This window comes from Melozone crissalis, unplaced genomic scaffold (genome assembly GCF_028551555.1).
Source record: "Melozone crissalis strain CALT ecotype California unplaced genomic scaffold, PUWL_Pcris_2 ptg000004l_1, whole genome shotgun sequence".
Classification (NCBI taxonomy): Eukaryota; Metazoa; Chordata; class Aves; order Passeriformes; family Passerellidae; genus Melozone; species Melozone crissalis.
Genome location: NW_026535782.1, coordinates 39987190 through 40005089, shown reverse-complemented (window position 1 = coordinate 40005089; position 17900 = coordinate 39987190). Strand labels below are relative to the sequence as shown.

The window sequence follows — 17900 nt, the reverse complement described above, 5'->3', positions numbered from 1 at the left end:
GGAACAGGAAAAAAAGACTCTTCACCTGACCTGGTGTTTTAATAAATATAATGCAAACAATTCTTGAAGATTGACTTATGCCAGACATTTTCTACCCTGTTAAGATGTGTTCACTGTTACTTTAAGTTACAGTGTAATAAAACTGCTTTCATAGATTCAGTATACCATAGCTATATTTATATATTATATGTAATATATATAAATCCTGTATCTATAACCGGGATTTGTACTAAAATACTTTTAAACCATTCTAAAGATTTGCTATATAATTAAAAATGCCTCTGCCTCTATAACAATAACATTTGTCCCAATACAGTAAAAGTGCTTGTCATGTCTTCAGAAATGCAGCTCAAGGACCCGAGGCACTGGAATGGCCATGGATAAAATAACTGGGACCAAATAACAACCCTTAAATTTGTGTGTACATGGGAAAAAGCTGAAGATGAAAGACTAATACAAGTAGTAAGACATCCCCTTCCACATCCCTGCAGCCACTCCTTTTGGAGCAAGAAGCAGAGAGAAAGGCTGAAAAGAAGAAAACAGTAACACAGCAAAATCATACATCCAAGCTGCATATGGAAAACTTTAGCAACTACTGAAAAGCAGTTCAGTTCAGGATAACCAGAGGTACTAGACTAAAACCACAACAAACCCAAGAACAAAGTCCATTTCAAAGCATCCTTTCAATGCCTTCAGGTATTCGACACTGCACAGTGGAGCACTTCACATGGTACAGAGAAGGCGCATATAAGCAAAAAAAATTTAACATACTTTAAGATACCATGCCAACTTCATATAAACAAGAAGTAATTCGAGTATCCCTTAAAGTAACAGCTGAGATTTCCAAACTTCACAGGAAAGCACAGGGAAAACAAGTCCTGTATTCACAACACTACTATCAAAGCTGAATTATGACAATGAGATGCAAAACTAAATTTATGGAAGCATTATGTAAGGAACCAGTTACTCTTCACTGTTTTCAGGGTCATCTCCATCAAAGAAAATGGAATTTAATCAATAACATAGCAGTCACTATCAATGTAGTTGACTTAGACGAAGTGCTGGGGGTTTGTTGTTGTTGTTTGGGGTTTTGGTGTTTTTTTTATTTGTTTGTTGGGATTTTTTTGGTTGGGGGTTTTTGGTTGGTTTTGCTTTTTATGGATTTTTTTTGCAACTGAAATGAAACTATCTTAATTTTAGGAGAAGATCTAATTAGAAAACTCAAGAAACATAGACGATAAACTTCTTCCAAAGAATATTTCTTATATTTGGATTTTTAAAATTAATTTTAAACAATGACTGGCGATTTTGCATTAAATTTGCAGCCAAAGTATAAATCTAAATTTAGACAACAAACTATATTTAACCTGTTGGTTCACCAAAGAGGTGCACTTATAGCAGAAAAATAATGGGAAAAGACCCAAAACTTGTTACCCTGCTATTCTGAGGTTCTCTGCTGATACTGCAACTGAGGAGTACAATAATGTCCATTTTGATAGAATTTATTATGTTCACACAGCATAACCTGTACTGCCATGAACAGCACTGACTTGAAACTTGACTCCCTGCTCCCTGTACTCACAAACAAAACTGACTTCATAAAAGCTGCAAAATATGCATTTGGTTCATTTTTTCTAGAAAGAAAATACATGTAGGAAAGATTTATTTAACACTTTCGGTGGGAGGGGAAAGAGGAGAAAGATTTTTTCAGTTCTGGAAAGTTAGAAAGATGTTCTACTGATTAGAAATCAAAGTTTACCAGAAAGCTTAGTAAATAATGATGCCAGGTCTTGTGAAGCAATAATACTTCCAGTCCATATGAGGAATACTTTCTTACTAAAAAACAAAAAATAAAAAAATTATCCCATACAAAACCCCAGAAGGTAGTAAGAGGACACTGCATAATTGGTGCCAATAGAACTAGAATTTAACAAATGAGAATCCAAAAATACCCAATTATAAGCCAACAGAACGGAAGTCAAGTTAGAAGCCAAATGATAATCAAAAAGAATGAGAGACATGCCAAGACTGGCCTAGAGTTCCTTTTTCTATTTTAGTCACCAACTAGATTTGTGTTGGAGAATGAAGCCATCAGCAATTTGCTGTTGCACGAAGTCATCCAGATGCAGTAAGAACCAGAGCAGGGTATGTGGTCAGTATGACCCGAGTATGCAGCAAGAGGGAACACAGAATCATCTGGCAACATACTTTTCTTGTTCCTGGAGGATAAATGTTCAGTGCCAATATACTGGAAGAAGCAACTACCTGAGACAAAGATGGTAACTTTTTCCTGGGAGAGGACAGTAATACATACCCATCCTGGTGGAAGTTTAGATTCAATTTAGAGATTAACTTTGCCAGTTTTGCCGAGTTATTAATTCCATGAATCTCTAAAATTTCAAAATCTGTGTTACCCTAAAATATCCTTGAAGAAGTTACTGTACAGTTCTCCTACATTTTGAGAACTGTTTGCCCTTTGTTTTTTCACTTTTTCTTCTTGCCATTAGAAAGGATCACTTTCTTGACCATCTCTAATTGATTTATTTTAGGCTTGACAAAATGACCCATGCTTTCTTTCCTCTAGTCATTTATGCAATGAATTAGCACTCCTACTAAGGAAGCAAGACTGTGTAGAAGTAATTTCTATATTAACAATTACATCTGATCAACTATCTCAACCATAGATGAGTTTAAGATCACTAAAGAACTTTTAGAACCTTTTAACTGTTATCACAATCCATTAGAAAATGGAGCACTGTGTTGTCTTACACTTTGGAAAATTGATACAGTAAGCATGAATAATTGACACAAGGTCACAAAAGTAAATATTATCAGCCAAGATAAAAACTGCAACATTCAGGCATCAAGTCCTCTGCACAGACTATAACAGTGTCTATATTGACTATACACTATAACAGAGTGATAAATCTCATTCAAAATTTGAAAGCCTATCCCAGCAAGGAAGCTCTCCACAGAATTAAGAGTTTACCACGGTCAATTTGTCATTTCAGCTCCAAATTTTCCTTACTTTGTCCACTGTTGAGCAAAATCAACACTTAAAGTGAAGTCCTTAGTATGATAAACCATGTGAAGTGCCTCTGTGTACACGCATTTGAAAAAGAAAAAACAATTTTTATTTCATTGTTAATATATGGAAAGCAGTTTTAAATGCTACGCTGTTTCTTCTTCCAAAGTGGACCAACTATAATGTGTAATTCTATAACCAGTTTTCTATTTTTATTTACTGGAAGATCTCTTGTCAGAATCTATGATGAAAATTATGCACATCCACTATGCTGAGAATTTCTAACCTGTGAAAATCTACAGAAAAGGTAATGACAGGACCAGTTTACCGACCTGAAGAAGTTAAAACCAAAAATATCTGCACAGGGTTCACTGAGGAAGAACAAGGTGTACTTCTTGTATATACTGGCAAAGACTAGAGTGCAAAGATGATGTGACATGTAACAAAGGGGGTTGGTGAGAGGAAACACAAAAAAAAAAAGACCCTCTCACAAGTTAGGCACAGAGACAACACAAATACTAATTACCTGGCATTTAAGCAAGAAATTGTTTTCAGCTCTTTTGAGAATGTTTTCCCCATTTCATGCACAACCAAAGAGATCCCAATTTTAATACTACACATATCAATAATGCCTTTGGAGAACAGAATGACTGGAATCTTAAGCCAAAAATATTAAATACGAAAGACCTCCAATGCAAATCTGCAGCTCACAGAGAAAATCAATTTAGAAGAAGGTTTAAAAAAAAAAGGAAACAAAGGCACAGTCCTCTGGTAGGTCTGATAAGAATTTGAACAGAGGGTGACAGTGGTTAAGCAAATTCCAGGTGTTTTCATGCGTATGTATATATTTGTAGAGCATCTGTATCTATTTCATTCAACTTCTACTTTCTTGGTGCTCTTCAGTAATCAAGTATTTGATTTGTAAGATGCTACATTAGTGCCAGCAGTCACAAAATAGTACGATAAATAACACTCTTCACAAAATATAAAAGCCACACTCTTAGTGAAGAAAGCATATCTTCAGCTAAGTGGAAATCACTATCTCCCTTTAATGTTTTTTAAATAACTCTGCTCAGCCACTTGAAGAGTCCTAGCTGCCACAAAAAGTCATACAAACTCCAAGCCCTCCACAGTTTAAATTTCTGCTCCATAGCTGACATCTTGAGTGTGAACAGGATACCTCTTGCTGAATTAGACCATAAGGAATTTCCTTCATAGACTAAATAAAAAACCAAATCTGATAATTTTTCCATTTTAGCAATTCATCTGAAATCAGTTCTATTACAGAAGCATCAAGTCATAGGTTCTTGTTTTATCACACGCTTTATAAAGACAGGTTTGCTACAACAGCCTTGAAGGGGACCAGCAGTTAGGTTCCCACTGGTCACGCTCTTGGGGAGAAACACCTTGGATGAACTGCGGTTCAACAGGACCGGGCTTTTGTAATTCAGAGCTGGGCGTCCCTCAGGGACTAAAGCCACAGAGTTAGTGCCAGGTGGCACCACAGATTTTGTAGGGAATAAACTTTTGTTTTGTTCTAGAACAGTACGTTTCACAGAGGAGGTGGATGCACCAGATACGGATTCTTTTCTCACTTCATTTGGGGTCTTGCTATATCGACAACTGGGGGCATTGTTTTCCATTATATCTGACCAGGCCCTGTAGCGTACCTCTGCAGATCCCCAGTAGTGCCTAATAGCAGACTCGGAGCGGTGGCCTGTCACTGCCATTATTTCCCTAGGCCCCAGTCCTGCTTCGCACAGTAGCTGGATGGTGGTAGTTCGGAGAGAATGATTGGTGTACCGCTGAGAGAGCCTGGCTGCCACGCTTATCCTGGGCATCATGGTACCCAGGTAGTTCACACCCATTGGTTCTCTTTTGTACCAGACAGGCTGTTCTTGCATTTGCTCTGACGTTAGCTTTAGAGGGTGCAGGTAGAAGGCAGGGGGCTCTGGAGGCAACTTGGACAAATAAAGTTCCAAGGAAAATACAGGACAGTTTGGGTCCCCAGGCATATCATACATTTTACCCATTTTATGAGGATCTTCTCCATTTTTGCCTTTGCCAGGGTATCTAAACATAGCGTATCGACGCCCATTCTTGTCCATCTTAACCACAAATGCATCTGGAGCCAGATCTCTCAGAATTTCCCTCCCTCGCTTGGCAAAATGCAACTGCAAATCAAACCACACCTTGTTGACGAGTGCCAGGGGACTGTGCAAACCCAGCACACCAGATTGCTTAATCTTACGCAAGTCCTCGGCAGCTATAGGAGGATGGTGGTGAGTCTCATCCTTCCCCTGCATGCGCAGCATCTTCAGCACGCTCACAAACACCGTGTTTGCACTGGCAAACTCTTTGTCCTTCATTAAGCAAATCTGACGATTGTAAGGCGGCATTTTGAGATGCCGGTTTAAGCCGGCACGCATTGACTTGTAGCTTGCCACACTGTAGGTATTTCCATCGTGATTTCTTATTGTGTAATAAAACTCTCTTAAGATATCATTGAGTTCACTTACTGGGACCAATTCAAAGCTAGGATCCTTGCCATTTTTGGCCAGCCACTGTTTTAATAGGTTAGCTGCCCAGCCAGTCTGCTTGTGGGTGTTTTTGATGCTCTTAGCATCCTCTTCCTCTTCCTCCAAGCCAAAGAGAACATCCTCAGGGAAGTTAAAATTCATCTGTGCTGCTTCTACTGCTTCTTTATTTTCTGATGGAGTCTCTTCCTGTTTCAACTGCTTTTTGAAACAATTGATCAGAGTTGTACCATCAAATATGCCACGGGTATTCGGCACACAGCGAACTACTTTATGATCTGAGAGCTGCGAAGTGTGGAGTAATACATAATATTTTGGATTTTACCTAACAAAAAGCAGGTGGCATTAACTGGGTTTTTCAAATGAACGGCATGTCAATTCCATGCCTCACTAGCCAATTAAAATGCATCAGGTTCTTCTTTTTTAACCATGGCATTATACAAGCTTTAACTGATTTCACAGAAAGCAAACCTAGAACATACACTACATAACAGAAGACTGAAAACCAGAAAACATCCTGTGTCTTATTTCCCTCCTTCCAGCTCATCTTCCACTGCTAAATACCATTATCATACACAATCCGTTTTTCCAAATTTTTTCCAGGTTTCAGGCTCTAACTGAAGAAAAATTCCAAAATATGCATCTTATACTAAAAATTAAACCTTAAAACTGTACTACTGTCATCCATTATGGTACTGGATTTCCTATGTATCAAGTACTGACAAGGGTTTTGAATAGCTATAATCCACAGGTATCTTTGAAAAATGAAGTTCCAAACAACCATTCTTTATCGTAATTGAAAGATAAGAGTGAGGCATAGTTTATACTCTAAAATACTGACTGCCTTTGCCAGACTACTTTCAGCAGGTGAAAACCAGAATATTGTCCAGTATATTTTCTTCTTGCTTTGAAATACAATTTAGATTAACTGTACCTTGAGACACTAATGAATTTGGAAATGCTGTCTAGGAAGAGTTAAGTATGAGGTGCTTTTTGAAACATCTATAGACAGAAAAAATTATTTATGAAGAATTTCAAATAGCTTAATTTCAAACTTTAAATTTCAAAGCAAGTCCAACAAATTTTAGATAAGGAATCCAGAAGTATTGCAAGCTATCCTTTATGAAGTAGCTATTCCTGAAGAAGGTTTCTTTTTGGTTTTTTTTTCTCCCATGATATATGGCAATCAAACATTAAAATTCTAATTTTAACTTCTGGATTAGTGTAGGAATGAGAGCAGTACGATAATTTATAAAATATTTGTATGTATATAAGTTCAAGCCATTCAGACAAAGACTGGGCAGTCTTTTCTTTGTATGCTAGCTCTGTTTTAGCGGACAACTTTTAGTCTGCTCCTGATTTACCAAGTTGTCTACCTGCAGAAATCCCATCAGAACACTTCTGAAAAAATTATCAGAAGCTCATGCTGTAAGTAACAGTGAATCAAAAGAAGAAGAATATAAACTGAGAGAAACTAGAAAGGAAACTAGAAAGGATGGCACAAAAGAAACTAAAACTGTGCAATTATAATCAATAAATATAATCTCCTGTGGATTGTAACTTTAGAATTTTATATAGAAACAATCAACAGCCTACCTGTGTTGTTCCCTCAGCAGGTCGCTTGTTTGACGAAGTATCTGTTGGTGGCCTGCTTGTCTGGTTTTCTGAGGGGTCAAAAAATTGTTCATTTGCAGTATCTACTCAGTACTACTTATTGCTACCCACTAGCCATATTTGAAGGCAATATTCAAAACTGTTTGACATGAAACATTCAATATGTGACATATTTTACATTTAGCCCCAGTTTACAATTATAAATAGTCAAGTTTGATTGACGTGTTCCTTTTCTTGTAAGTTTGACAGTATATTAAAAGTATTTTATGAGCAATTTCCTTGCCTGGGCACAAAGTATAACTCCAATCTCTCCTCCCCCTGTATGCATATTGATAAGCTATTCAACCAAAAATTAATACAATTGTTAAATATTTCTGTACAAAAAAAGACCTGACTGAAAAAAGGATGCTTAAAGAGACTGCAAAATATATAACTGAGGCAGGGAGACTGAGTATCTTTAGTAGCTCAGCCAACATTAAACTAGCAATTTAAGAAGCTGCTTTAATATTTGATGCAAATATATAAATTCAAATTCGGTTCTCATTCCTTTCATTTTAATTAGAGCTCATCAGCAACAGTGCTGCCCTAAATCAGCATTCCAGTTCTGGTGAGAAAACTACTAGGGTACAAAGCAAATCTATGGAAACTGCATAAAATGAGACATTCTTTGGACACATAGGTCCTCCCTTTTTTCACTGTATCTCATCAGCCACAACCCTTTTTATGTTGTCTTAAATCACATCTTTTTGCTTTAGAGCTACAAGTCAATATAAAACATAAATGTCTAACTCTACAGAGCACATATTTTAGCATAAGTAACTTAGATACAGGAAAATGAAATGAAACTAGTTCTGATGTCAAGTTTTGCTTGAGATCCTTCTAGCTTACATTGTGCCAATGAGGCTATAACTCCAACACTTATAAATCCTGAAATCCCACCTATTAAAAAAATCCAAAATCCCACCGATTATAAAAAAAAATTGAGGTACATAAAATCAGAAATGCAGACAACCATCAGGGCAGGACCAAAGACTGAGAAAAAGTATTTTAAAATAATCCAGCTAATTATTGTTATCTGAACATTTACTGTATTTAGAGACTTTATTTAAATACTGTAAATGCATTCCTTTGGAACTAGGTTCATATTCAATTGCCTTTTTCTACCAATTTGTTTTAAGTGTTGTTAAAATTCAGTTACAATCATACTTTCCTCTCACAGTATGCCTTTACTTACAAAGGTAGCTCATATTATTCTGAGAGGCTATGTTAAAATGAAATACCAAGTTCTTAATGACAGGAGTTTCTTACTTCACGCTAGGAATTATATAAATCAAACTCTAAATAAAACAAAGCTTATAAAGCCACACCGCTGACTTCAAGAGGAGTTTACTTTCAACAATGTCTGAAACAGATCTGTCATAGAGAGTATTTCGATCTTGAAAATTTCAACAGAAATGCAACCTAGAAGAACTATCTCTTTAAGACACATTAAGAAACAATTTCCCACAGAGTGCAGTTTTATGTTTCCCTGTGACCACTATCCTCCTCTGCCAGTGCCAACATTCAAGCATAACTTACCAATCTTGGGTGCTGCAAGGGGGGGTGGCTCAGTAGGAGCTGTACTATTAAATGCAGAGAGAGGAAGCTTCATCTGTAGGGGCGCTCGACTGGCAGTTGCATTATAAAGTCCTGGAGTACCCACTGCAGGCAAAGAAGTCCTTGTGGTCTGGGCAACAGGATGTGAAGTAGGAACAGCCTGTACTGCCAACGTTGTGCCTATTGACCCAGCACTGGCTGCAGAGTTCCTTAGAATACCAGGACTGGGCACAACTGGGATGTTATTTGGTTTAGTTGTGTTAGTTGATGCCAAAGACACTGTCGTTTTGGTAAGGCTGCCAACTGTAGACGAGTTTTGTACAGATATGAATTCAACGTTGCCTGAGGGCTGGTTAGAGACCAAAGTCCCTGTGTGGCCTTGCAGAAGCTGAGTCTGGGATGACACTGCCACAGGTACATGCAGGATTACAGGCAAAGACTGCAATGAGACAGACACTGACTGAGTGCTGCCAGTGGGCACTGTGTTAGTGCCTACAACTGTAGCTGTGTTAGCTGTGGGAAGCACTGCTGTTGTCAAAGAGCTGGTGGAGGACACTGGAGTCTGAAGCTTAGGAAGTCCACTGACAACTGCTGGAGAAGCAGCAAGACTGGAAGCAGGCACTACACATAAAAAATAAATAAAAAAATTAAGTATTTGAATCAAGTGGGAAGTTTCACTGAAACACAACAAATGGAAACAATTTATGATGAGGGCAGTGAGTCACTGGAACTGGCTGTCCACAGTGACTGGGAACATCCTATCATTATAAGTGTTCAGCATCAGGCTGGACAGGGCTTTGAGCAACTTGATCTTGTGAAAAATGGCCTGGCCCATGGTGGGAAGGTTGGACTAGATGATCTTTAAAGGTCCTTTTCAACCCAAATACTTCTATGATTCTGTGAAAAAAGTGGTCTATAATTACTTCTTTTTGCAAATAAAGGCTATAGGTGTTATTTTTCTGTCGTACACTCTCATGTTCAATGACCTGGTTAAAGATACAGTCAATACTGAATTTCTGTTTATAAGAAATATCAGGAAAAAAGATATATCAAGAATTATGACACAGACTTGAAGAAAGCTCCAAGATTTAACTGCTGAAAACATAAAATACAGCATTTTAAGCACCCATTATAGAAACAGCAGAGCAACTGGTGCGTCACAAAACACAAGAAAAGAAAAACTATTTCAGTTATGACTAGCTTGTCTTGTATAGGTAGAACCTTGTATCCAGAAGGTTCTACCAAAACCAAGTATTAATGTGTCAGAGAAGATACTGACTTTAATGCAACAAAATTTCAGGATTAATTCTAAAGATCAGGAGCAAAACACACTACTGAAAGCCAGTACATACAAACTGAAAGATAATCCTGTGGGAAAGATTCAGCATTCGATATTAAACTATTTTAACAACCAAGGACTGCAAACTATAATGAATAAATTAATGGTGAGTTTGAGTCTTTATTCTCTATAAAATTTTAATCTAGAAATTCCAGTTTTCAACATGACTCCTTTAAGAAATGTGCTTTATAATTGCTGTTTAGTTTCCAATTCAATTTCTATAGTCATTAGGTAGAGAGAAGAGTATCATCAGCATCCTATTATGACCAAGTACAATAAGGGGCCTGAGACAAGTCTCAGTTCTTGACAGCCAATTTTGCTGCCATACCCAGCATGCAGTCTACTGAAGCATCTAATTTACCACAAGTTCTGCTTGGCCAACTCAACACCTTTTTTTCCATACCTGGTAAGCACACTAAACAAATATAAACAGGGAATGCACTAGACAACTAAAAATAATGGGTTTTTTGGGTCAGAAAAAAGGAGTAAAATCAGTTTTGCTCGGTTTGGTTAGTTACTTCTTTAATTGAAAGCAATAAAACTTTTAAGAAGTGTGTTTATAGTCCATAGGGAGTTTCTTACCTGGATTCGCAGGGGCTTGAAAAGTTGCTGGTGTGCTGTCTCCTACATTTCTCTTTGACTCCAGCATCTGCCTTACTGTGCCAGCATTTCTAAGGAACAAAGTTGGAGTTGGCATTTCTCTCAAAAAGCCACATAAGATATATTTATGAACAGTACAATGGTGAAAAAAATCCCTAATTTTACAGCTGTTCTCTTCTTTGAGATTTACTTTTTCAAAACTCACTTTTGCTTCTCAGGCAAATTAACTTTGGCTATTTCCCAAATAAAAAGAAGAATGGAATTATTTATAAATTTTCAAGTCCTTGCACCATAAGAATTTTCCTGTTCTTGAAATTAAACTTCCACTATTATCTGTAATTTTTAAACACTGAAACTGATGCTAAATACCATCTAGATTTAACCAAGAATGGGTTCAATTCTGTCAATTTATGACTTCTGTAAAAACAAATCAGATTTTACAAGTGAAGAGCAATGAAGGAAAAGGAAAAAACACTTTAATGAAAAAAAAAGGAAGTACAGAGAGTATCTGAAGTGTCCTATTGTGCATTTTAACGCGGTCCCAGTGATGTGCTTTGCTTACCGACACGTGGCATTGTTTACATTTGCAGGGTCGGGTGCTGCTTTCCCTGGAGATACAGGTGCATTTGCCACATTCTACACAGAATGAGAGAGAGGCCATAACAGAACAACTCTAAGGCAGCTTGCAAACTTATATTTTCATTCTATTTCATATCCATTCACTGCTGTGTGAGTGATTCATTTACTGAAGTCAACATTGCAGGAGAATTTGACATATTTTACAACTACACAAAATCTCCTTGGTCCTACTGTCTCCCTCTCCTATATTCTGTCTTCTTCCCCCTCTCCTCTCTCAGAATCACAGTAGTGGGATGCACTTTTATTTACATGGTACTCTTCATACTGAAGTAAATTTCATTCAGTTATATACAGTTTAAGGTGTTTTCACACTAAAAACAGCTAAAGAAGCTTCTGTATAATTCAGAATTACATAACAGATGTTAAGATTTCTTTAACCAAACCAGACAAATCCAATTGTTAATATCATTGAATAAACAAGTCACATCTTTCTGCATATGAATTTTCTTTGTTTTCCAACACAAGGATTAGGCTAAGTCAGGAAAAAACCCCAGACCCCAACAAATCTAGTTCTTACTTCCTGTCTCTTCTTCAAGTCCTCCTTGGCTGCTCCAACCCGCTTTGTCAATCTTGCAATTTTAGCCTAAACAGGAAGAAGACGAAAACAAACAAAGCCATAAATCCCAAGAACCATCAAAGAAATTTTATAAACTAAGAGATATATAACTAAGACATAGTTAAGTCAAATGCTATTTTCATATCAGGGAAATTATTCTTCCTTGAAATACAGTACAACTATGTTATTTTCAACTATACTATAGCATAAAGACAAATGTATGCATCACAGTCAAGGTATCTTAGAGAAAGGTTTAATTATTTTCCTTCCTAGTCACAACTGCACAAACTGAATCCATCTGGCATGTTCACACAAAACTACATACATGAAAGCCTTATATGATGTTATTCCTCTGACACTCTAGCTGATGGCTAAAGACACTGGTAAACAAGTATATTGAAAGCATCTTAGAAAGCACTTAAGAAGTCAACATAAAATGTCTGTGGCAACAAGAGGAAAGAGTTGTATAGAGAGAAGTGATCTGGCAAACTCCATGTTTCTCGTCATAAAAAAGTAGAATGGCGTTATTGTTTGAATTTGTTATGAGATAAGCTTTTAATTGTCCTGTCAGCTCAAAATCCTTTTTTGTGATGTTCTTCACGTCACCACTATGTACATATTTTCTATAAATAATGCAGGAAAGCATACTGCATTCAACACTAGCTATGTGCCTCCTTGCTAGAACATAAACTATTTACACTCTGGGGAAACATGTGATGTAGAATGTTCCAAGTCCAGCGCTACTGTCCTCTCCTTTCTGCATGTTCCCATTTTTAAGTAACTTTCCAGCTTCATAAAGACCTCAGATATTTTCATACTTGGAATTTTTTTCAAAATGCCTAAATGGAACAGAAGAGTGGAAAAGCAGTCTGCTAACAGCTAATCAATTATTTTGCCACATGGAAGATACCCTTTGGAGTTTCTGTATGATTAACTGGTTGCTTCCCTCCTTCTGAGCAGGAATGTAGTTTTAGAACTCAAAAGGAACATTTGTATTTGCTGCTCCCCCCACGACCTCCTCCTCTTGCAGAGTCAGAATGGTTTCCCAACTACTGGCAACTCTAGGAACCTTACTATTAAACATTGAGGAAGTTATTTTTGCATTTGACCTTAGTATGGAGCTGAACACACAAACACTCACCTGCATTTCAGTAAGCACAGTTTTATGCCTCTTGTTGCATTCTACTTTCTCCATTCGGGTTTTCAAGTCTGCCAGAGTCTTGTCAAATACCGCACACTGTAACGCGGTAAGTTTTTCTTCTAACAGTCTCTGGATAATCTGCAAAATTGTTATATAAAAAATACAACAATGCAATCCCAAACTTTGGGGGACCACCAATAAAAATATTCTCAACTCTTATTAAATATCTTTGCTATAAACAGAACAATGACAACTGTTGTATCCTGTCAATCAAATAAATCTACAGTCAGCAATAAGCGTGTGGTTGCACAGCTAAGTTTTGACATCATTTTGGAAAATACAAATGGTTTTTCATTCATTCAACAAATTAATTTCCTTGCAGTATAATAAGGGTATAAAATATTACTATATATAAAAAGAACCTTAACAACAGAAGGTATTCTTTTAAAGTGCAATTCACTTGTGCTTACAGAAGTTATTTGTTCTTCTTACTTTCCTATTTTTGAGAGGGACATTGGCATTCAAAGAACAGAAACTTAAGACATTCTACAAAAACTTTTTTCTGAGATATATTTTCTCCTAGCAAAAATTCAGTGTTGCCTTTCTTGCAGAAGCTAAAAACGTAAGAAGATTGGTTTTCACAAAGTTTACTTGACAGAAGTTATTATTTAATGTTCTTCTCCCATCTATACCTACTGCACTGTAAAAAGTTTTCATAGGAAACAAGAATAAATAAGCGACTAATGTGGTTCAGTTTTTGCCATCCTAAATTAATGAAGTTACAACACATGCTAGCTAATGAACTAACAGAAGAACAGCACGATTTTCTTTTCTTCATGACCATAGGTTCCTTATACAGCAATAGTGCAATCAGGCTATTAACAGCTCTACAAAAATCTGCAAAATGCCAGGTAGATTACAGTCTTCTTTGGAGACTGCCTCTTTTAAAAAGCTACGCACAGAATAAAGTGCAGCACATATAAATCATCATGGTGAGATATATCCTTTACTAATGTTTTCCACCTACAGTCACTTGAGACTTCAAGTATTTTATACATTTCAAATATAACTCCTGCAGCATAGTCTTCAAATGGTATTTGGTCTCTTCTTAAAAGGAGGGCTATGTAGAGCTTTATATGAATTAAGCACCTTTGTTATTTGAATTACATCCAATGTTCAACCACGAAAAGGAGAAAATGTTTGGGGACACAGAGTGTGTGCAGAAGGACTGCTAATTCAAAGATGGTAACACAAGTGACAGGCATGTGTTTATGTTCTTTGCTCTGCACCTCTATTTTACCTTTTGTAATTTTAGGTCAACATCCTTTCTGGCAGTAATTTTGACTTGGAGTTCTGCTTCATAATCTTCTCCCATGTACCGACGATGTTTAGAATGAACATTGTCCATGTCCTCAGATTTGGAACGCTTTCTCTTTGATGCTTCATCTGGAACAATTAGATAAAACTGCTCATGAGGAACTTGTGAAAAAACAGGTATCTTCAGAATGCCATAATTACCATGAAGTTGTTCTCAGTTTAAGCTTTTTCATGGTAAACCAGTAGGAATGCCTTTGGAAAAACAAGCTTGATGACATCAAAGTACAAAATCCGTCCTTCTGGTATCTGTACGTTACTGCCCTGTCAGTGAGTTCTGCTTTGTGATTCACCCAGTCACTGCCCCAAATGCAAAATGGTTCTACTACCACCAGTCCTCTCTCCAGAGCCTCCCTCCAGTTCATCCTGCTCCTATCAGCACCATCCTGTAATGAAACATGGCTTCTGAGAAGCAAAAGAAAACCTTCTTCTGAAAAAGGAATCCTCTTCTCAGAATTCCAGCCAAATAAAACGACATCTCATTTAACTATGCCAGCAATTAACTGTATTTACTTGCCATGAAGTTTTAACTTGTACCTCAAACACGTGACTGAAAAACCATTCAAACTTTTTTTTTCACTTCTTGGTTAAGATGGAAAGTAAAAAACTAACAAAAGAACAGGCTCAAAACAGAACTAGATTGTTATTAAAAAGGACTTTTACAATGATGAAGCACAAAAGAACCCAAGAGCCCTTAGTCACTCCTCCAGCTCCTGGCACTGTGTCCAGAAGGTTCTCAAAGACAAGAGGGACATCTGCTAAGGACCCAGGGAACTACAGGATTATCAGCTTTACTTCAATCCTTGGGAACATGATGAAACACAAGTACATCTAGATAGAAATCATCTCAAGGCCTATCAAGAAGGAGATGATGGGGAATTTAATGGATTTATCAAAGGGGAAATCAGGCACCATCAGCCTGATAGCCTTCTACAGTGAGACCCCTAGCTTGGTGGATGAGAGGAGAGCATCTTTAATAATGCTTCTGACACCCAAACCATCCTTAAATTCTTGATGTATGGCCTAGATAATTGTACTAGCTCATCTGTTGGGCTCCAGGAGCCATGATTATTGGCATAGTCCAGCTGGAGCTCAGTAATGCACACTAGCAGATGCCACTGGTACCAACACCACCTTTTTTATTCATGACCTAGATAATGGGGTAAGAAGATTATCTGCAGCCACTTGCAGGTGATAGAAAACTGGAGGGAGTGATTTCTACACTCCTAAGTAGTCATGCCACCACTCAGTCACACTGACAAACTGGAGAAATGGGCAAGCAAGAACCTCGTGAAGTTTAAGAGAAGGAGATGCCCAAGTGCTATGCTTGGATAGCAATAAAACCATGCATTAGCACAGCTTGGGAATTCACTGGCTGGAAAACCCCTTCTCAGAAAAGGCCCTGGTGGTCTCCATGTACATGAAGATGGTCATGGGCCAGCAATGTGCCCTGTTGGCAAAGAAGGCCAACAACATTCTTGGCTGCCTGAGAATGAGTACTGACAGCAGGTCGAGGGAGGTTAGAGGTTCCCCTCTAACCAGAAAATGTGAGCCTGAACCTTGAGTCTTTTGTCCAGTTCTAGGTTTCTAAATACAAAAAAAATATGTGAGCATACTGGAGAAAGTGCAGTGTAGAGTCACCAAGATCTTTTTGAGATAGGAGCATTCATCAAGAGCTGGAATTGTTCAATTGGAGAAGGCCACTGGGGGAGATTTTATCATGTGTGTGAATTACCTGACAGGTGGAGAATAACCAGAGCAAGACTCTTAGTGAGTAGCAGTGACAGGACAAGCGAAATGGATGTAAACTGAAATACTAGAATTTCCACTCAAACATTTTAAAACTTTTTTACTGTGAGGGTGATCAAACACTGGGATCAGAACACAGGAAATTTGTGGAATCTTAGCCTGTGGAAATACTCAAAACCTGTCAGGACATAGTTCTGGGCAAACTGCTTTCTAATTGACCTGGCTTTTAACAGGGGCATTGGACTAGATAATCATCAAAAGTCCCTTCCAAACCTAATGATTCTGTGCTTCTAAAACATACAACACAGTGAAACACAGTGGTTTTAACATTACATACTTTTCTCTATTTGTATCTCCTCTTCTTTGTGAGCCTCTTCTTCTTCTTCTTTATCTTCACATTCCTTTTTTCTCTCCTCCTCCACCTCTTCTACAAACAGAAGAAAAAAACCACACTTTCTCAGATCTACAAAAGTCTTGTAACAGTCCTATTTTGACTAATGAATGTAAAAAACATATGAAAAAAAGAACATGTGAGGGAAGGCAAGAGAAACAATCATGACAAAGAGGGAATGCAGATATAAAAAAAATAAGGGAATACCCTCAAAACAAAAATTTGAACTATCATGCAACACATTAAGACTCACTTGAATTTGCTTAACATTTTAACCAGAATTACCGAACGGCAATGATGAAGGAAACATGTTTCAGTTACTTCTGAAATATAATGATATATTTTTAATGCAGCTGAAGTTCTCAACAATTTATTTTAGCTTACTTTCCCACTTAGGGACAAAGCATAAAAATTTCAGTAACAAAATACTAAAATACTAATATCTCTCTGTATTTACAACTGGCAACTGCGAACAGAATCTTAATGGTAGGAAAGGCCTAGATTTAGGTAAACAGATATGAATTTTAATTTGAAGTTTCTTGCTAATACAAAGTATCACAACTGAGGACTAGCCATTTAAAAATATTTAGTTTAGGAAATGCTTAAAAGAAGAAAAACTGGAAGCCACCAAACATACAAAGATAAAAATGGTAGCATTTCCTGAAAAATACTATTATATGCACCATGAGCTTCCATTACATGTTTTGTACAAATGTGAATGAAACAAGCTTCCATTATGTGTTTCTATTGCTTTTAAGATTATAGTAAAATCTATCCAGAATATAAGAGAGCAAATAAGAACTCTTATGCACATCTTGATCTGTACGCTTCATTTTCCCATATTAATTTTGTTATTACAGGAGAGTTTACCAGCTTTTCTAAGGAAAGTTCTAGTTGCAAAGGTATGCCATAAGTCTCCTTCTATTATGAAGAACATTTAAATGACTTAAAATAAGTTACCCAATAAATCAGAAAAAGGAGGAGTCAAAACCTGATAACCCGGCACTACGGGGTTTTAGTTTTTCCTATAAATGTAAAAATAATATTCATAATACAACTTCTTCAATACAAATATGATTTACATTTAAGGTAATAAATTAGTATAATGCCTATGCCACCTGTTTCTTAAGACTTAGAAATAAACTTCATGTATTTAATTGCTATGAATAAAATAGGACTCGTTTACCTATGAATCTAAAGGATTGCTAAGTTTAAGACAACTTTTCCCACAACTCAGAGATTTTAATATTCAGCTGAAAGACACAAATATTCCATGGAAAGATACACATACCTAGAATGTCTATATATATAAATATATATATATGTGTGTGTATATATG

General features: G+C 36.9%; 1 protein-coding gene across 6 annotated transcripts in view; it reads right to left on the bottom strand.

Annotated features, from left to right (window-relative positions):
• ATF7IP (activating transcription factor 7 interacting protein) overlaps positions 1-17900 on the bottom strand; it is an 82240-nt gene that overhangs the window by 24363 nt on the left and 39977 nt on the right. For 3 of the 6 annotated variants that reach the window (XM_054280702.1, XM_054280695.1, XM_054280710.1), the window contains 9 exons: positions 16508-16597; positions 14348-14493; positions 13048-13185; positions 11868-11933; positions 11274-11347; positions 10694-10782; positions 8755-9393; positions 7159-7226; positions 2192-5763 (listed from right to left, as the gene is read on the bottom strand). In XM_054280702.1, coding sequence (XP_054136677.1) covers positions 4318-5763; positions 7159-7226; positions 8755-9393; positions 10694-10782; positions 11274-11347; positions 11868-11933; positions 13048-13185; positions 14348-14493; positions 16508-16597 — 2756 coding nt within the window. In that variant the 3' untranslated portion in view covers positions 2192-4317. Of the gene's footprint in view, positions 1-2191; positions 5764-7158; positions 7227-8754; positions 9394-10693; positions 10783-11273; positions 11348-11867; positions 11934-13047; positions 13186-14347; positions 14494-16507; positions 16598-17900 lie in introns of those variants that run through there. The other 3 variants (XM_054280728.1, XM_054280735.1, XM_054280719.1) reach the window with 2 other exon arrangements.